Raw genomic sequence first — 21,470 nt, forward strand, 5'->3', positions numbered from 1 at the left:
AAATTTCTTTACTGAAAGAGTGGTTAAACATTGGAACAGGCTGCCCAGGGAAGTGGGTGAGGCCCCATCCCTGGGGGTATTTAAAAGACGTGTAGATGAGGCGCTTAGGGACATGGTTTAGTGGGCACGGTGGTGTTGGGTTGACGGTTGGACTCGATGATCTTAGAGGTCTTTTCCAACCTTAATGGTTCTATGATTCTATGAAAGCAGAATCATAGAACTGAGGACACAGCCTAGCTCAGCATGCAAACATTTGGAACCTTGTCGAAAACCACAGTGAATAATAACCTTATATATAAATAGTTTTAATTTACAAATAATACTAATTGCAAAGTCGTTTCTACTGCTTTACATTGAAACATAAATCAACTCTGCTTTTTAACAGTTTCTGACACTATAAAACTATTAAATTTCTTCTGTTAAATGAAGCAGTTCATTCATGTTTTGTCTATACAGAAGTCTGATTATGTCTATAATCATTACTTCAAAAAAGTGTATGATTGCATAACAGTGATAACACAATAGAACTATTCTATCAAAACCTTTTAACATAAAAAGACTTACTGAATATCATTGACCAGTGGTCCTGACCAGTACCATTTCCAGGAAACCAGATTTCACCAATTAAAGAAAAATAAACACAGTTTATTATTTATTTTTGGGGAGTTGCTGTCAGCAATAGGTTCCTTTTCTTTTGCTTTCAAACTATTATGTCTGCAGCTAGTCTTTCTCCATCAGATATACCCAAATTGTACACAGAAAATCCCAGGAGAAAGAGAATTATTTTTAACTCACATTAGCAATGAATGTAGAAGTCATCTATGCCCACATACATTTCTAAAACTTTCTCCTACATCTAAATCATAAAGTTAATATACACTTAGCACATCTATATCTCTGAAGGCATGAGTTAAAAGCTCTCGGAATCTATTGAAATTAATTGAATTGTTCTTATTTATCTACATTAAATACCCTGCATTTACAGTTTAGTTAATAATCCCATAACTGAAGAGCTAGAACGAATCTGTCTAACATTACCGAAACTTTATTGAATCCACAATGCTAACAAATGAAAATCTTAAAGGAAAATTGTAAATTTAAAATTTTACCTCCTACTATGGAAATTACTCATTACTGATGCTGAAGTGAAAACAAGGACCGAGATTATCTTTACTGTTGGGTCTATAAGCAAAAGCAATCTTTGCTGTCCCATAGGAACAGGCTATTAGCTGTCTGTTACAGGAATAACTTTCACTTTCCCCAGTTTGCTTGGTAATCTGATAGTCTAAAGTATTTTTCCGGTGCCAGGAGTTTGCTATACTTGCTGTAGGCATTCATTCTGCTCAGCAGGATGGACCTTGGCTTGCTGCAATATTTTTTCACTAACTTTGGTTGACTTGGGAAAGGGTCATAAGGACTGTTTGCTCAAATATTCTCAGAAATATTCCTCATAGATTTGTTTACTTTCTAAACAGAAGATGTTCTAGTCATATCAGGGACTACTCTTAAACAAACAAACTTTAATGATTATCACTAAAGAGTTAAAGTGGTTATAAAGTAACTGTTATGTGTGTAGTTGTTACAAAATACTGTATTTAATTTAGCTACTGATTTTGTTATCAAAAAGACCCATGCATGAAACCTTGGGCCATCATTGTAATTTAGTAGTTCATACTGTTTATGTAAATTCTCTGTATTTGTTAGGGAAAAGAAAGTACCTTTTACACCACTATGGTCAGCTTTGAGAAAGAGAAACATAGCTCAGTATAAAAACCCTGGTAACTGTGCCTATATTGTGATCCTAAGCAAGTAGACTTCTGAGAAGGAAAATAAATAAAAATAGAAGTAAGAGTACCTTTTGTCCAATGCTGAGAAATGTTATGCTTTTATCTGCTGTGCATTTTGTCGCTTTCCTCCAGAGAGCAGGGTTATTGTCAGCAGATAAAGAATTAGAAATGTCATATTGTCCCAAACCCATCAACTCTTACCTAAATGGCTGTTGTGAAAATGGGCTACTCTGACATTTTGCTCTTAAATTTGCTATGCTTTTTGTAAATAATATATTGTAGTGCTGGACTTGACATTTTGTAAATCTATTTTATTTTGATGATCATTCCCTGTTCACCAGCTTCTGTCTTAAGGTATTCAATTATTAAATAGTAAGCATGAACGCAAAGTTTCTACTAGAAGGGTTTGGAGCCTTCTGTCCATATAGGAGTTGACAGTAGCTGTGTAAATACGTGGTCCAAAGTATCACTGCCTCTCTGTAAGTTCTGCTAGATTAGAAATGATGTGCTGATTTCCTTTCATGCTCCATTCAGTATAAGGATTTTATCTGTCCATTTGGGAATCCTTAATATAACATGCAGAGCAAGTCAACTGTAGTTTCAAAACAAGTACCATGCTAATATTGAAAACATGTCAAAATAAAACGATTTTTCTTATGACAAGCATTTGATCCCACTAATCTTCAAGTGCTGGCTGTGCTGTTCTTGTTTTGTGACTGCTCCATTGCTGAGATGTTTTGAGTTTTCCTACCTAAAATTATGCTCCTCTAAAAATATAGTATGTATTTCAGTTCTCCCATCACTGTTTCTCAGAGCTGTGCACTTTGATTCTGTCAAAAGGTGTGGTAATGAGAGCAGATATAATTATGTTTCTAAAAGCTGGTGACCACAGTCCCAATTTAATGGTCTTTTAAGGATGCTTTGAATAGTGGAGAAACATTTGACTTGAAGTATCTTTATTCTTTTTAAGATCCAAGTTAATGGAAAGACTGTTGTTCTGAACACCAGGTTATTAGTATCAGTATTTATTATTTTTTTATGTATTTCTATTTACATTTCAGTAGTGCTCAGAGCTTCAAATCTGTAGGAAGAATCTTTCTGTGTTAAAAAGTCATATAGGAGAACCTGCCTGTATGTGTGTGTGTACACATATATCTATATAGCCATATATAGCTAAAAGAAAATTATCCACCTTTACCTCTCAGGAAGAAACTTTGTTATGTGAATGTTTTAAAACATTTAAATATGACTGTACATGCAGATACATGTAAAGTATAAGAAGTATTATCTCTGCCCTTGAGATCACAAGAGACAAACCTGGGTATGATAGTTAGAACAAGGAAACTCTGTGACTTAGGTACCAGCATCAGCGTTAGATGATTGGGAAGTTCTGGCCAACGCTGAAGACAAGCCTTTACAATTAATGAAGGAGGATGCAGTTCCGTCTAATTTAGCCTACTGTGAATGACTCAGTGTACATGATGTCTACCTTGGTTGCTCACTATAGAATCAGATTTTCTTTGTGCTACTCAAAACACGGCAAGAATAGCAGTGATTTGGAGTTAATATGAGGGAATTGAGAGGTTGATCAACAAGGTGCTTTGCCTATAAACTCCTTGCCTCTCTGTCTGCTGAGCGTTTGCGAGGAGAGGGTTGGATTGCAGTCAGCTATACAACAGAAAACATTCTCCTCCCCTTTACCACTTTTCTGAAGAAATTCAGCTCTGTGAGAGAATTAAGTTTTACTGATAGTGGCTCATTCAGAAAATTGAGAAAATAAGACTTGCACATTATTATGATCTCTATGGTATGCAAGAGTGTGGATTTCTGGATGGTAAAATACTGCACAGGTTGCAGTGGTACAGTGAATTATATAGAGCTCAAAGCATGTGGCTTAAAACCGGATAACATGAAGTACATTGGGGAGAGGGGTGGGAGAACCTATTTCATTCCAAACTCTATATGAAAATATTATGCACAATTAACTTGATTTTCTCTGCAATGTTCAATTACATGGTTACATGAAGACCATTTTGCTCTGCTATTTAGGCTATGAAACCGGGTCTCAAGAGAGCTGGACTGTATGCTCAGCTGTGCCATAAGCAAAACTATACAGCTGCTGTAACACCAGCCCCTGCAGTTAATAGAATTAGTTGGGGAGGAGGCTTTTCCAGCAGAAGGCAGACTGACAGTGTTTGTCCCTAGCAGAGGTAATTACTTGTGCAGTGAATCCCAGAGCTATCGCCCCTGGCGAGACTGCTATTCTGGGCTAGTTTCTTTCCAGAGAGAGATATTTGGGGGCAAGATTAAAAAGGTTATGTTTATTTGTCCAGTCGTTGTTTTGGGCTAAATCTTTTCCATTCCAGGTCTGAGAACAGAAGGGGACAATGAAAAAAAAAAAAAAAGTAAAATAAGATGGATTTTTTTAAAGTATGGTTTTAATTATATTTTGGTATTTAAGTCAAGAGATAGCAGAGAATGCTTTCTGATAACATATTGTTGTAGATGACCCACCCTACCTGTCTGAAACAAAATAACAAAAAAAAAAAAAAGCAAAAAAGCAGCAAAAAAGAGAACAAACCTTACTGGTTTTACCTAAGTTGATGGTGGTTTTCTCAGATGTGTCTCTTCGTATATCCTTATACAAAGGATACACTTACTGCACCCTGACTTGCACTGTTATTACAGCAACACTATAGAGATCTTTGAAAGAAAGTGAAGATTAACGTTGATATATTGATGGCAATTGTAAATCTTCCTTTTGGAACTGAAAATCTGGATCTTAAAATTACAAATCTTCAGTTCTGTTGCATGAGCTAAATATAGTCACTTTTTTAAGCTTGTGGCCTAAAATGAGTTCATATCTTCCTTAAAATTAGGAAGCAATTTGATTATGAGAGCTGTAGAAAATGAATGTAGCATTTTATTTGTATGTACACAGACTAAAAAGCGGTGCATTCATAAAAAATAAAATTTCATTTCATCACAGAGCTTTGATAGTATGTTCAAGAGATTGAAATTCTATTTGTTTATTAGATTTATCCACAGAATCACTGAGGGAAGTTAGAAATTTGGGATGCTCGTTCCTGCTTAACTTTTACTCCTGAGTTGACCTCCTGGCCCAGATGCAAATAGGAGCAGTTCTGATAATGGTAGCAGCTCTATCTTTATATTACTAGGAGATTTAGCCTGTTGAGGCTAAAGAGAACTCACTCTGAGGCCTCAGAGAACTTACTCGGAGGCTTAAAAGTTAAGCATGTGCATAAGTCTTCGTTAGGATCTGGATTGTAGTCATTACCTGTAGAGAGAGAGAATTGATTCATGATCTGAAAGCTCAGGTGGTGGCACAGCTGTGTAATGTTGCATTCAATTCATTACAGCAGTGTGTCACCCTGGAATATGAGTATCTGCAAAACACTATGAATTATTAATGCAAGTAAAATGTTAAAAGCTGCATGGACTTGTGATATAGGCAAGTGAGGTGGCACTGGAGTGGTAAATGCTGATGATAATGGCCATATAACAGCTTACAAATTTCATTTTTCATGTCAGTTACCTACCCATCCCTCACCTCTGGAGCTTTGTGCTCCAACTGCAATGTTCCTGGTTAAATGCATGGGCTTTGTTTTTCTGTGTCAACATTGGCCAGCAGAGTCCCGGTCTGTTTGAAGCATCCTTTTCCTCACATATAATTCCAGTGGGTGGGACAGCCACTGCTTTATCATGAGCACCTGTTCCTTTCCTTACTTCCACTGGAAAGAAAATAAACGAAAGTTTTTCTCTCCTCTCTCCCCTCTCCAATGTAATTTTTTTTCCCCATTGGCTAGAACACAAGTCAAAGTGGTTCAGAAGCTATGATGTCTAGAATAATTATCAGGCTGCTATCATAATGAATAATGTTGGCTCTTCCACTGAATTCCTTCCTCCTTGTACTAAGCATGCTCCATGCATGAGCTATGTTTTCATTGCAACCCTATAAGGATTAGCAGGAAGCTCACCTAGGATATTAGCTTTGTATGTTATGGAAAGTTAGGAAAAAAGTACCTGTGCTGTTTCTGAACCTGTCCTGGCAAATCTCATTCACGTGAGTGGTACCACTGTGCCTGCCCTGCTGTGCAGGGGCAGAGTGGAGCAGAGCTTTACCCATCCAAAATACTATCTGGTGGAACACTGTAAGGGTGCCCAATGCAGGCAGACATCCAGAGGGGTAAGGCGTGCATGCTGCATGCATCTTCAGGGCTGAACTTGTCTGCTGTGTGGATGGGCCCCAGGGGACCATGGCTCACCCAGCGATCTGTACTTATCCTGTGTACTTTTCTAGTAATGCTGCATGACTCCATGTAAGGCATATCATGTAACCCATGCCTCTAGAAAGGGAACTGGATTTATAGAGTGGCCTATTGCAAAGGGAATGGGATTTAAAGAGAGCCTGAAATGAAGCTTCATTTGGACTGCTCTCCACAGGACATGTGAACATGAAGTACCTTCACCTCTGAGAATACATTGAATTTCAGACTGCACCTAAAATGGGAAACAGAGGAGTGAAACTCTATCTACATTCCCAGATTCTGATCTCATTTAAATTCACACAAATCTAGTGTTCAATAATGAAGTTCCTTCAGATTTAAGGGAAATCAAGATCCAGCCAGTGTGATTAATCTTGTGAATAAAAAGGTTCGGGATTAGACATTCTTTCTGTGTGACACTTCAGCAATATGCTGTTATAAAAGACACAGCAGGAGTTAGTCTTGAAGTGTCAGAATAGCTTCTTTAGTGACAAAGCACTTATACATGTAAATTTTCAAGGAAAGTTGGCAACCCTTTTGTGCTTTCAATTTGCACCTGTCATTCACTTGCAGATGCAAATTTGAGTTACTTGCAGCTCTAATTACAGTACTTGATTGTCATCACAAATCAGGTAGTAAGATGTGAAACGACGGAGGTTTGTGCCATCATTTGTTGTTAAAACATGAGTGCAAATGTTATCATCAAAAAGCAAAGTCGACCAGCGCTTTGCCCTGCTGATACACTCTACAAGTAAGTACAATATGGAAATAAAAGGAATTTAAGGGGGAAAAATAACAAGGAAAGGAATGAGCACGTGGTGAAAGCAAGACAGTAATAAGGGAAAATATAAAGTAGATTGTTTTTTCTATTGCAACAAAGTTTAATAATAGAAAGAGATATTTTTTCAGTTAAGTGTTTCTTAAGACCCAGCTGCCATTTGTACCTTCCAAATCTTTCTTCTGTAAGGAATTCTAGTTCTTTTCTTTTTGCTGACAGCTTTCTAATTTTCGAATGAAAGAAGATGATTTTATAAAATTATTCATCAGATGACTATTATGCTTTATCTTTCCAATTTGTCATTACATTTATAAGAAAAATTATTATATAGTTATGTTTTAATTTCAACATATAAGAATTTGATTTTTGAATTCTCTTCACTGAAAATGTTGAGGTCTGAAGATTGTTAATCATAACTTATCATTAATTTATTTTAAATTAAAACCAGGAGATAGGTACAACATGTTATTGTGCCGCAGCTAACATCTGCTAGACTGTGATAATTCAGCACAGATTTTTTTTTTTTTTTAGTTGGAGAGTCTGTTGCATAAAAATGATAGTTGAAATAACAAAGGATTGGTTATTTTATGCTTGGATCTGAGGGTAGGGCCTAAAAAGGTGAGGTAATTTCACTTTGCAGATCTTCAATGCTCAATTAAAAAACAAGCTAATGAAGAAGAAATAGCAATGGATGGATGGAGGCACTTATCTAAGTTTAAAGATAAATATATAATTGTATTTAACGTGCACTACCAGATTCCATGGTGTTGCAACGCACTTAGTGAATTTTTCTATTACCTCTATTATTTCAGCAGTCGGCCTTAATCTCAAACCCTTTTTATTGAACAGACACCTTAACTCAAAGAATGATTATTACTATGGAGATTTCTCAATTGCTAGATCCATGGGGTCTACTTAACCTAATGTAAAAGGTCCTTTTCTTCTTTCCCACTTTTCTCATTACCAAAGGAGAACATTTTGGCCCGAACAATGGCTGCATACATAAGCACAGATTTATTAAGTTTAGAGGATTTGTACTGTTGTTTTACAAAATGGTGTCAACTTGCAGTATGACTTCTTTTATGATGAATAGCTTTCCCAGGCCAAAAAGCTAATGACATCCACAGCTTCCATGCCTCCCACACACATGCGGTCCAAAAGGCCACAGATAATTTCTGCCAAATCGAGGCCATAAAGAGAGAATTTATAATCAGCTTTAATGTGTTTGGGAGCTAAAGTACCTTAGTCCTTCATCATAGGGAATGATAAAAAAGAGAATTAATATGTCTGGACTTTAATTATTTCTGAGCACATAATTACTCTAGCTAACTGGACAGGAGGTATGTTATTTCTCTTATTTTGAGCAAAGGAAAGCCATCTGCAAGCATACAGTAGTCAACTATCAAGATTTTAAAGCGCATCATGTTATTTCCTTACCATCGATTGCAATACAAATAGAATAAATATTTGAATAATACATTAAATAATATAAGAACTATCTTTAAATTAAATAAGTAGAGAGTTCGTTAGGAGTTCCTCCTGCACATAGCATTCCTTTAGCTTTTGTAGCAAGACTGTTCATTACCTTTAGGAGACATAAAATGCAGTAATCGCTTCTTCCCCTTTTTAAACTGACTTAGGGGTCTACTTTCCCATTAGCATTAATGAGAGTTATGGGTATGCAGCAACATGCAACTAAATGAGACTAAACCTTAGAGTGCCTCTTGATAAGTAAATCATCTTTGCATCAGCATTTTAGAGGCTTTAGTATCCTTTTTCCCCCCATTATTTATGGTATCTGATTACTTTGTTGATACTTAATATTTATTATGTAAACTTTAGCTAAAATTTAGGCCAGCACAAGAAGGCAGTGTATCTATTGAAGGCTTATGTCTTAAACATAGTAAAATATTCTTTTTGTAGTGGATACCCATTTTTGTAAGTGAAATGCTCAAAGAGGAGGAATAACTGGGCCTTCACGAAAGGTGAAGAGAAGCTACAATGGAACAACAGGGAAAAGTAATTGTGGACAAAAGACTTCTGGCGATCATAATTCTGTAAAATGTATACTCTTTCTTGTTTCATTGGCTCCTAGTCCATCATGTCTTAGTACCAATATTTTTAAAATTAGTTTCTGTTACCTGAAAAGAATATTAAAATGGTGGAAGAACCATGAAGAATCATATATTGAATAAACAGTCAGGGCTAAAGAAATAAATCTAGTTGAGGGATACATTTAATTTACAAAATCATAAACTTCCTGTAGAATATTAATTCAAACCTGCAGAAAATAACTGAAAATTATACAACTACTAAGCAATTTCAGTCCTGATTTATTTTTACTTAAAAAGGCTATTGCTGTTACATTTTGTAGGATCTTTCCATAAGGTTTTATTTTGTTTATCTGACAGTGATTTCAGCACGTTTTCCTGTGTAAGGACTGAAGACGTCAGTCTTTATGATCATACAGACACAGCGATGCTGTTAGTCAATGTAGTCTGTTATCCAGAAAATCAGAAGCAAAAGCCATTTCTTACTGATTTTAGAATGAGAATTACTGCTGAAACAGGTGGAAGTCTAATCCAGAACTTCTCTTAATACTACTTTCATGATTTCAGAAAATTTCTTCAGCAGCCAGACATGAAACGGGCAACACAGAACATAAACAGTCAAGCTCAGAGCTCCGTTTCCTCTTTGAGGATTCAAGATTGAACCACTTGATGTTGTTGTATCCCATTTTAGACAGCCGTGTGCACAATGGGTCTTGAGCTGATGCTTCTTTTAGGGATTACAGAGCAATTTACAAATACAAATGAAGTTTCATGGCATCCCTGTATGTATAAGTGAAGTACAGATATTAGGTAAGTAGTTTCACTCCTGGTGCATGAGGACCAAACTCTGCTTTGGTTTCTAGACCTCAGATAGCATTGTAACTCCAGGAAGCAGAAAATTTGTCTGAAGCATTTTGGTCTGTGTTTCTCTAAGCTAGCTGTTGGTGAGATGTAATGAATGTGGTCCATTACATTTGCAGACTGGAGCGAACTTGTGGCAGAAATCATGTCTCATCTCTTTCTTAACATAATACTGTTAGTGGTGCCTGGTGAGTCTGCCACATGTCTCCATCAGGGATGAGTCCTCCTGTTTAGGGGATGTGGCAAGCACAGCCCCTGTATTGTGAAATAGATATACAGCTGGATTTGAAAGCACGATTAATCCATGACAGCTTAAAAATAGGTCAGCCCCTTAGCAGAAGGAATTGTGTATAATATGTATTGCAATATTATTATAAGGAAGATGGTCGGATTTTTTTTATGGTTTTCAGAGAAACTCACAACTGTATAAATACTAAAATTACCCAGGTTATTTTTAATAGCTAGCCTCAATTATGCTTCACTGTATTGTAAAATAAGAGATGGTATGAGGTCAGTCATTTCCGTTGAGATGTTTGATGCACTATGTAACTGCTGTTGAGATCTGGAACTGTGATCTACGCAAGACACCTCACAAAGGCCAGCTATTTAAAAAATGTAACACTCATTGTCTTGGTTTCATCCAGAAAAGGAATTGCCCTCTCTGTGCAAGTTATTTGGAGAAATGTGTGCTGTTTGCCTTTCCAGATGCTACTTTGTTCCACTCTGGTGACTTTTAAAAATTTAAAAGATAACAAGAAGCCATTAAAAATGTGTATGTATATATATCTTTGGCTGTGTCTGGCTCTCCATTATGAAATGCATAGCTCTGTTAAGCGCATAGTTCTTAGACTTTTAAGTCCATTCTTCCTGTTCACCGTGCTGAAAACGCACCATGAAATTATTGTTATTCTTTGCATACATCTTTTACTTTTCTAGTTTTATTCTTTCAGAAGTAAAGTTGCTATGCTATGAGAGTGATGGGCAGCAAGACAGTTGAATGTGTGTATTTGGATAGGGTCACATTATCTAGATACCATGTATTGTAAAGATTACATTCAGGGCTTGTACTAGGAAAAGCTATTGCATTCACCAAGGCTCTGTACTAAAGAGAATGATTGCTGCAGGTGTGACTATAAAAATACTTGTCTTTAATTTATGATGTATAATTCTAGTGTTCTGTATTTAGAATGAGTTTAAAACTATACTCCTGACTGATGCAGTAATTAAGGTATTCAGCTTTGGTTTTCAATAATACGGTCCAGTTCCTACATTCACAGTTAAAATCTCATGGTACTTCATGGGTTGTTTCTGTTTCTCAAATCCATGCACCTGGTACAAACATTTTATGGATTGTTTTTTTTAAATGCATCACTCAAATACATGGTATTTTGCCTATAAACGACAGGTTTAATGCTGAATGACTAATATCCTGTAAAATAACAGAGCTAGAGAGAGCTTTTTAAATACAAATGTTTTAATACTCCATAGTGCTTAGAGTTAATGCATGTCTCTTGCCTACATCTACTGCAAATATCAACACATACTGTTCATCTCTTTTTTGTTGTTGTTTTTGTCTATTGCTATTTTATGCATGAAAAAGTTCTTGTTTTCTTCTCTGTGCTTGGCTGGCTTTTTCTTTTTTTGTTACTTAGTCCTGTGTTTGTTCTGATTGCTTTTTTGCATGCAAATTACAGAATGTCATGGAAATGAGAGAGCTCTGAAAAAAAAGGAAAGATAATGCTGAGTTCCAACTGTCTTTTGTTTGTGCGTAAGTGTGTAAAATATATGACATGGAAATATTTTCAGAATAGCCTTTGACTTTCCTTCTGGTATATATTTTTCTTACTCAGTAAAGGAGCGGGCATTTTTCCCATTGGAAAATATGATGAATCTATTAATACTTGTTAATAATACAGGTGCTGGGCATGAAACAATTTTGTCTTGCCATCCATTTATAGAAATAAGGAATTATGATATTGTATGTCTTGCCCAAGCTAAAACTTCAATTCCCGTATTCAGTGTAACTTTTGTATACTGTGGATGAAACCCTAGCCCCACTGAAATCAATGGCAAAAATCATTGTCTTCAGTTGGTCTAGGATTTCACTCTTGTTTCTAGTTTACATATGGATTTTCATGTTTCTTTACAAATATCTCAGCAGGTAGTCAAAGGTTTCAAGGGAATCTACAGTTCTATTTAAAAGAGAATGTAAAATGAGTGTGTCAAAAAAAAAAAAAAGAAAAAAAACAAACCCATGCTTATCTTTGTAAAGCATGAGCTTAAATGGTTGAACTTAGAAATGTGAATTAGCATTTCACAGAAAAGAATCGTTTTAACCAACTGTCGACATTTATTAGCCACCTTATTGCATCAAATGCAAGAGGTAATTTGGCAGTGCTTGTCTCCACTATTCCTAATAACAACAACAACAAAGAATTAAATTAAGTGGATAAATATAGTTTATGGTGGGTATGCTTTTAGTAAACAAGTTTTGATTCTTCATTTAAAAACAATAAAGCACTGGGCACTCTCTGATTCTTGTGCTTGATGTTTCTAATAGCCATACCCCCTAGGGAAGGTTTTGCTGTAATGTTTGAAAAACATAATGAAAAATTGGTTGTTATAAACTAAGATTTCCCTCTCTGCAAATGTTTTTCTTGAAACATCCATGGGAATTTAATATTCACTGTTTTTTTTCCTCAGTCTTGTATATTCTTGAATTGTCTTTTTCCTCCATTTTCTCCATTCTCAATCCTAGGTCCCCTTACAAAGAAACAGACAGATGATTTAGGTGATAATGACGGTGCTGAAGATGAAGGTATTTTTTTGCCGCCAAACTGATTTGCATGACAAGGAACCCTGAAAATCTTTTTTCTCCCCTCTTTTTTTGACTTCTTGTCTTCTTTTGAAGATTTTTTTTTAATTCCCATTTTTGATGTGTTTTGTCTTCTTGCTTGTTGTTATACATATATATTTTTAATTTTTTAAAAGAAAGAATGTTGTTAAGTTCTACGTTTTGATACAAACCAGTAACAATATTTAAAGAGAAGGGGTTTTTGTTTTCTTGAAATGGACTTCTGATATGTTGCATCCCACCTTTTGACTGAATTTTGTCCATACTATTTAAACTAACACTCTTTTAAAGTTTCTCTGTACACCTTTTTGCATGTTTTCTAACCCTATGTATTTCACCAAGTACAAAGATGTTTCTTTTTTTCACTGACTGATCTCAGTTTGATAAACATATAAAATGTTGTGTTTATAAAAGGAAAAATACAGAAAATTCTTAGAAAGTGTCTCTTAAGCAACTAAATTTCCCCAAATACAAAACCTTCTGCATTTACATTGCCATGAACAAATATAAATAAATGCAAGACCCTGTAGAAAAGAGGTAGCCCTAGAAAGGTAGGCAATATTTGCAGTTGGTGAGGCTGTGCGCAGCACCAGCGAATTCAGTGGAGCTAAACTGATGTCATCTAAAGGAATGTGATCCCTTCTGTTTTCTACAAGCATATAAAGATGCCTGTCTGCTTGTGCTGACCCTTAGAAAACCCTATTACCAAGTAAAATCGAAAGTTTGAAATATCAAGCATATTATTCTGTTTATGAATTATACCTGTTAATCATATAAGCTATGCAGATTTTATATTTTTTCAGGGCTATGAAAATGGTAACAAGGGGCTCTTTCTCTTGAGCAGTCTCATCCTTTCAAGTTGGTGCAAAATTCTGAATCTTAAACACATACTTCTTACATTTTATGGTCAATGAGTAAAACAAATTACCATATAAGACTAGTAGAGTCGCTACTTGCTTCTCCGTTAATATCTGGGGCTTTTTTTGCCAGATACTAAGATGAAGCTCAATTTGTAAATTGAGAAATTACAGAAATTAAGAAATCTTTCATCCCACAGAACATTAACTGTTTTACTCAAACAGAAACATGCAGTCTTATCACAAAAGATGAAGGAAGGCAGACATGAGCATTTAACTTCTTACCCAGTAACTGAACAGAGACTTTACAAACAAACCGACAAATTTATACGTCTGATTTACGATCCTCTACTGAATGTGTATATTAAGCATATGAATGAAAGCCCACCAGTTGGCCCAAGATTTGAAAGAAGAACGTAATTGAAAATCTCCTTTGAAAGCGCTCATATTATTCTGAGCTAAGTATAATTCAGATCCACTTAGCTTTATGAGGCCAAGTCATTTTTACATTAGTTCATGACAAAATATTGCAAGGGACGTTCTTGTGTATTCTCTAAGACCTGTGATATTGAGTTAGCCATTGTAAAAGTTAACTCTGTCTCATTTTAACAATATGTTTTAAGAAACAGTTTGAAACCTGGGTTATTCATCCAGTGGACCTTAATGGATCTCCTAAATTGCTGTATAATTGCCAAGACAGATGCTAATGGCTTAACATTTGTTAAGTCCGTCTCTGCTTAGACACACGTAAAAGAGACTACTTAGTTTGCTAAAATTCAGCAGAGAGTGGTGGCTATCAGAAAGAAGTTTAGTACGTAGAGTCAGATGAGAGTAGGGATCTCAGTCTTTGGAGAACAAGTGTCCGTGTCAGAGAGAACCCGTCTCCCACATTGACAACTGTAGGAGAGAGAGAGAAAGGGCTGTAAGAACACAGCAGTCAAACTAGGGGGGGAAGAAACACATTTACAACATTAATAAATCTCTGTAATTTATAGGACTGGGATTAATTTTCTCTGGCATACAAGTGACAGTTTTGTTCTCCTCTCCGTGCCAATGGAAGAATGCAGGCAGTAATTAGACTTTCACTGCTTCTGAGAGTCACAGAGAGACAGGGCAAATTTAAATTTTTATTATCGGTAGACACTGAAGGCTGCAGGGATGTCTGCTGGGTAGGTAGAAACCCTGTCTGCTGAGGCCCTGCATTTCACTGTCCCTCAGTGGAGGAGCGGTATCAGATGACCTGACCTCTAGCACTTGTTGCATATGCAGAACTGAAGAGTTCACAAACTTCAAGTCATATGTATTTGGGTATGAGTAGCAGGAAAGAAAGTGGCAAAGCAAAAAGCCACCTTAGCTGTCTAGATTTCTGCTAACCTGTCCATCAAACCCTTCACCTTTTGCAGTACAGTAGTTTTTATTCAATATAAATATCTACAAATGAATAACTGCAGACAAAATAAAACAAATAACCAAACTAAATGAATTATGAAGTCAGAATATTAGGAAGACTGGGCTATACACAGTGAAAAACAACTGTGTCATATAACCATAGAATCCATGCTACATAAACAATGTCCAGTGATTTCTAAAATGCCCAGGATGGTCTCTCTATTAAGAAATTCAGAGCTCCCATGTCCATTTCTTGTATTACACCTTTCCTGAAGAAAGATCTTTCGTAGCACCTTCTTGGATCAAATGGCTGGAAAGTATTCTGTATTGTGTCACTCAAACATCAGAGTTTGATTAGAAAATTTCATTTTAAACCAGTGTTCAATAATCCTACTCCCATCTGCTGCTACATGTCACTACCACAGTACTGCGGTCCAAACCTTGCCAGCACAAGCACTGGAATCAGTAATCAAACTTGGATCTCTGGTATGTGCTGCAACCAGTAGACCAGGCTTAATTAGATCATTTTTCATTTTTGTTTTCAAAAGACCCAAAGGCAGTAGTGCACATTACCAACTAATGATCTGCAAATTTGCTGTTTAAAAAATGAAGGTGTTTTCAAATTCTATGAGTGTGAAATGTGTGAAAAGTCAGAAATTATATAAATATCTCTTTTTTTTCACCAGTCTGGATGCATTCTTGTTTCTGTGTAACCCTTTCACATCTACACTTGAAATTGCTTACCTGTTTTTCAATAAGTATTGAACTACTTGAGCAGGCACCAGAAACAAGAGTGCAAAAAGCACCTGCAACCAGTGAGCATTGGGGCTTTCCCTTTTTATAGCAGTGGTGGATTTGCCTATTTGCTGACATGCAGGTAAGCAATATCTAGTGTAGATGCAAGATTTAACTTTAAGTTGCTTAGCGGTTGAATAAACTGTACCTTCCCCAGTCTAGAAACAAGGCTTGGTTTAAAAAAGTAAAATATTTTAATCAACATCTTATCTCAGTCTTAATTTTGGTAAGGCAATAATTTAACTGGATTTAATTCAGCTATAGCAAAAACCAGGGACTCTTTATGCACCCTTAGTTCCCATATGCTAAAGTCCTTAGCATGACTTAAAATACAGCAACACAAATCATTAATCAGCCTATGTACTCAGGGATCAGAACTGGACTTCTAGGTAGTCAGTGCTGTATGAAATATCCATGAAGGATTGCTCACAAATGAATTCTTCTCATCCACCATTCTGTCATACACACCTTACCTAGTGCATCAGTCTGTCAATCTTAGATCCTTATTTAGTCCCCAGTGCTATTTGAGCATCTCTCAGTTTTTAATGTATTCAGTCTCACAGCATCCCTCTGCGATAGAGGAATGCTATTATTCCATTTTTAGAAATGAGGAATACAGACGCTAAGTTTGAGGGATGCAGACACTATGTCCATAGTAAAGCAGGGAACTGAGAGTATATGCCTCAGAAGCGGGGTCTGCACTGTAATTGCTAGATGTTTCTACTCTTCCCTTCTCCATTCCGTCTCTCCTGTGAAAAAGACAGATTAGGAACAGATGTTGCTGTTTGTTCATAGGCTGTAACTGTGATGATTCTGATCATTTAGTCTGATGCTCTGTCTTACATGGGCTATTGAACTCCTTTGACTGAAAGAAGTTCTTGGTCCAGAGTATGTTTTAAATCAAAACAAACAAAAATCCACTCAGATTTTAAATTGCTAATGATGCAGAATGCATCTGCAAATCCCTTCTTATACTTAACAGACTGTAGCGTCATTGGCACAAAAGAGCACATTTCAGAATTGAGGATCTTCTCCAAAAAACCCTATCACTCCATTAGTATTAAAATAGACTAGGTTGCTAAGTTTAGTATTTCATCTGCCTTCAACTGTCATGGTAAGAAAGAGGGAGAGAAACAATCTTTTCGTCTGGCACTAGTTGTACATTTTTGGACTTCAGAGATCAGTAAACAGCAGAACACATTTGTCTACCTCGCAAAGCAACCACATGCTCCAGCCTTAATTATAGCCTCTAATGAGTTCCAGCCAGGCTGGAGTAGCACAGATCTTACCACTTTGGGTGAACTTGTTGACTGATACACATAGACGTATTCATGATTCCTGTTCATGCTGTCACCCATTCAGGTTAGTTCTGTGGTTCCAAATCCCAAGTACAGATTCCAATGTCACTTGCACATTAAAGTTTGCCGATTAGATTTTCCCTTTCCACTGAGAACCTCAGTTCAGATTATGTTGAATTTTTGCGGTGGTGTTATTAATACTTGAAAATGTGCATACTAAAAATTCTGACAGACCTTTAATTTAAGCTCCTCTTTGGAGCTCCATTATACTCTTAGCACTGCCAAGCATTGCTCGTACAGTGAAGAGTCTGTCAGCTTTTGCATTTCTAACCATCCTCTTTTAATAATTTAAAATTACTACCTACCTGGCTATTGAGGTCCTACTCTAATGAGAATCTGCTCCAGATGCTGACCTGTAAAAGTACAGGCCTTTTTTAATGTTAGAATATACATTCATATAGTCCTCCATCAGGATCTCAAATCACTTTCAGGTAAAGGTAGTTAAGTGTTTGAGAGCGCACAAAATGATCCATTGGTTTGACAGTTACAAAAACAAACAAAAAAGAAGATAATTCTGTTTGTCTGAAACTTGAAGGGTGCTGTATTTTAAAATACGAAACATGTCTAAAACCTCACTGCCGCTCCTAACAGAAGTTCAACAGTTACTTTAATAGTGTCAGGACATCTAATTTTCTATCACATGTTAAAAATGTGGCATTAATTGATGTTTACGTATTAGTACTGAGAAGGGCACTAGCTTATTGAAATAGCAGTGCATCTATGAGGCATCTGATAGATTTGAACTGAAAGGTCAAATACTGTTAAAAGGCTTTTAAAGGAGTAAGAGTTGCACTGATTGGTACCATGCTCTACTTAAATATTTTAGGACAAATGCTTATGAAAGAGCTACACATATATCCATATAAAACACATAGGTTTTACAGTAACCAATCTAAAAGTTTTCCACTGTTCTTGTGCTGTTTCATGTTCAAAAACCAAGATTTACTCAATACTTTACATCAAAATGACACAACTTTTTAACGGCATTTAGAAAAACACTGCTTGTGACATCTGTGCTAAACTAATTATATTTTTGTGCTAAGTTGCCTCCAGGTAGGCTTTCTTCCTTCCCCATTTTGGTTGTTCCCTGCAAATTATACTTGTTAAGTCACGTGGCCAATTCACATCAGCTTCAAGTGACTGAAGCTATAATTATGTTTTGTTATATATGACAATTGTGACTGGTATTCACAGTCAGACCCTGTTCCCTGTTGTGTGATGTTACGAACATAGAATAAAAGACAGCCCTATTCCTAAATTGCCTGTAATGTAATTAAGACCAGACATAAAAAGTAGATGCAACAATCATTAGAAAGGTTCAGAAGAGAGGAGATGATGGAAGTTGTAATAAGAAAGTTCATGTATATGTCATATAAATAAGATCATTCTCTGCTATACAGTAAGACCTACTTAGATGTTTTATGAACTAGCAATTTAAAGCCAAACAAATCACAGCACTCAAAACTTATCTTCTGTGTGAATAAAAATAGAAGAGAGTTGAATTTGAGAAGGATTTTGAACAGCACTATCCCTGCATATGTCTTTTAAAATACTAATGTGTCTGCTTTTTAATTGAAGCAACACTTAATAAAATGCAACAAAAGGTACAGTATGCAACTAAATAAAATCAGTATGTAAATCTACACTTCTTGGCAGACATGTCACATTTGCACCGCAGTTCTTCAGGCCTGTTTAGAATGAGCTACTTCCATGAATAAGTGTTAATCTGCATCCATGAATAAATATTAATCTCTGTGAGAAAGTGTAACTACAGTTTACTGAGATCACTCCAGCACATGTGCAGAAAGGACTGATAGCAGCTTGTAGGAAAAAATGAAAGACTTATCATTTAGGGTCAGGTTTTGAAAAGTATCTGAGTGCCAAAATCTCAATTATTTTCTTTGTTGAGTTGGACACAACTCCAACAAGCACTTTTGAAAAGTGCATCTTTCTGCCACTTTTTTACCAATATACAGTTTCTCCTCACAGAGTATTACCTTAGTACTTGCTCCATTTTAATTTTAAGGGATGATGGTTTTCATGGGGAAACATTTACTCTCTTTCAGGTAGGAATAAATTCTTGATTATGGTCTGATTTTTTGCTGTCTTCCTTTGATCTTATTATTTAATAACATCCACAGTTAATATGGCTGTACTTAAATAGTACTCTCCCACCTGAATATATATCCCACCTTTCAAATATTCCTAGCTGTAGACTGCAATTGATATGAAACTACTGACTGTAAGACCAAAATGCAGTGATCTCTCTTCTTCACATGAAGAGCTCCATAGCTTCTATATAATCCATAGCCCAAAGTCCCACTAGCCTCAGCTGAATACTGCATAACTTCACAGATGTCTCCAGTACTAGATTACTGCCTGAAAAACACAGAGAAGCACAATTTTTCTTTTGTAGAAGGGATTTCTCTTACGACTGATGACTTCGGCAAAGCAGCATGAGGAAAATTCATACTGCACGTCATCTGCTCTGACATGGCACATAGGCAGAGCTGAAAATTAGTCTGTCTTCATCTGTCTGTAATCTTTACAAGAATATTAGTAGTAGGAAATAACGAAGGTATGGTATAGACAGAATTTACTCAGAGAATCACTTCTTTATATGTCAGATTTTACTCATGAATGTGTGCTTCCTTTCTCAGATAAAGGACACCTATTCTTTTCTAAATATCCCAATATTATTTTCCAGATAAACAGGCCAGTGCTACCAACATTTCATTACTGTTCACAGTTGGTGCTCTGTAATTCTATGTAATTTTAATTAAAGAAGAATTCTGAGACAGTCTCCCCCTGTGCTACCACCAAGCATACAATTAACTGTGTACAATTTCTGCTGGGAGCAGTCACACAGTGATTTCAGATTAATAATTTATTATTGCTTCCATATTTGTATCCAACAAAAAAGAAGCACAGACTATGAACAAACAATCTACTGAAAACAGTATATGAATTTGAAAAGACTTTTTCCTCTGTATATATTTTAAACCTCAGGAGCTCATAATTCTATCCTATGGACAATCTCCTTAGCTTTACGCTCTGAAAATTGCATGTTGGAAAGCCCTTACTATATGCTTGACAGAGGAAAGCAATACAAGCAATTTTATGCACAACCTTTCATCATTCTTTTGGTCTTGAATAAATGATTGTTCTAGTACTTCCAATATTGAAGATCCAATTTTTGATCTTGACTGTTCTGGCATTTTCTTCGAATTAGAATCAATATCAAAATAATAATAGCAACTGGCTTTCTATATACAGACACGTCTGTGCTGATTTTTTCAGCAAATTCAAAAAGCAGGACTTTTAGTGTAACTGCCCTCACCTAGTTGCCTTTATAGTGCTTCAGAAACGGTTCAGACAATTCTACAGAGAGCTTACTTGGAAGCGTCTTAACTAAGATTCCTTCAAATCAAAGTATTAAACAAAACATCTGAGGTTTCTTCAAATGCTGAAGTGAGTAATCAGGGAAGTCACTTGAATACTGTCATAATGACAAAAAAAAGTCTTCAAATCAGAATATGCAGTACAGTTCCTCATTGGGAAGTTTTCATATGCTCTCTTGCTATTGTCTGTCTTGATTTTTAGGGACTATTATGGAATACTATGACTTGGGCAGTGGAAAAGACTCAGACACCTAGTAAATGAGATCAAAATACAATTTAATCCAGATGTAAAAGTTTAAATTTACACCTTAGATGATTTCTTTCCAGTCGAACAGAAAAAATCTTTTAAAAATGTATATTATCCCACCACTAACTGTTGCTTTGAATTGGTACTTAAGAACAACTTTCCTCACAAGGAGCAGTGGTGTTCAGATATTCAAAATTTTATTCTGACTAGATGCATCAATTTGCAAATAGGGATATTTGGGGGGGAGGGATACCCACATCAATGTCTTAATTAAAAAGAAACTCAAAATAATATGTCAGTATCTAATTTTCTTGTCTGAGAGAATAGCGGAGCTTCTAAGATTTAAAATTGTTACCTGCATTCGGGTGTTACTTTTGAGAACCTTACTGCTTGTTTGAATGCAGGGTGGGGATTTATAAAGATTGTTCCAGGCATCTATTTTTTCAAATATAACATACAGTCCTTTTCACAATTTAGTAAAATAAGAAGTACCCATGCTCCTTAAATGTCAGGCTACCTAGGTTACAAGTGATATCAATTTGAGGTCTAAGTGTTAAACAGCTTCCAAGTACTTTTTGAAAACTTGGACTTCAGACTTATCAGAAGACAGCTGTTTATACACCCTTTTTATAAATTATTGATCTTACCATACTGGAAGCAATCAACAATTTATGTATGAGCAGAAATCTTGTTTATCTTAATATGGTGAATTGCCTTTAGCTAAGTGAACAGAAAGATGGACTGAACTTTCAGAAGTGTTCAAACTTTGCCTAAATAAGCTCACACAGATGTTAGTGGACATTTTA

At 35.9% G+C, this 21,470-nt stretch overlaps 1 protein-coding gene across 6 annotated transcripts in view; it reads left to right on the plus strand.

The window, feature by feature from the left end:
- The window catches only part of NLGN1 (neuroligin 1), a 325,605-nt gene that overhangs the window by 92,201 nt on the left and 211,934 nt on the right, over positions 1–21,470 (plus strand). For 3 of the 6 annotated variants that reach the window (XM_009333585.1, XM_009333582.1, XM_009333584.1), the window contains one exon: positions 12,522–12,581. The exons of the other annotated variants lie outside the window; for them this stretch is intronic. In XM_009333585.1, coding sequence (XP_009331860.1) covers positions 12,522–12,581 — 60 coding nt within the window. The remainder of the gene's footprint in view (positions 1–12,521; positions 12,582–21,470) is intronic. 6 annotated transcript variants of the gene reach the window in all.

Source organism: Pygoscelis adeliae, unplaced genomic scaffold (genome assembly GCF_000699105.1).
Source record: "Pygoscelis adeliae isolate BGI_AS28 unplaced genomic scaffold, ASM69910v1 Scaffold220, whole genome shotgun sequence".
Taxonomy (NCBI): Eukaryota; Metazoa; Chordata; class Aves; order Sphenisciformes; family Spheniscidae; genus Pygoscelis; species Pygoscelis adeliae.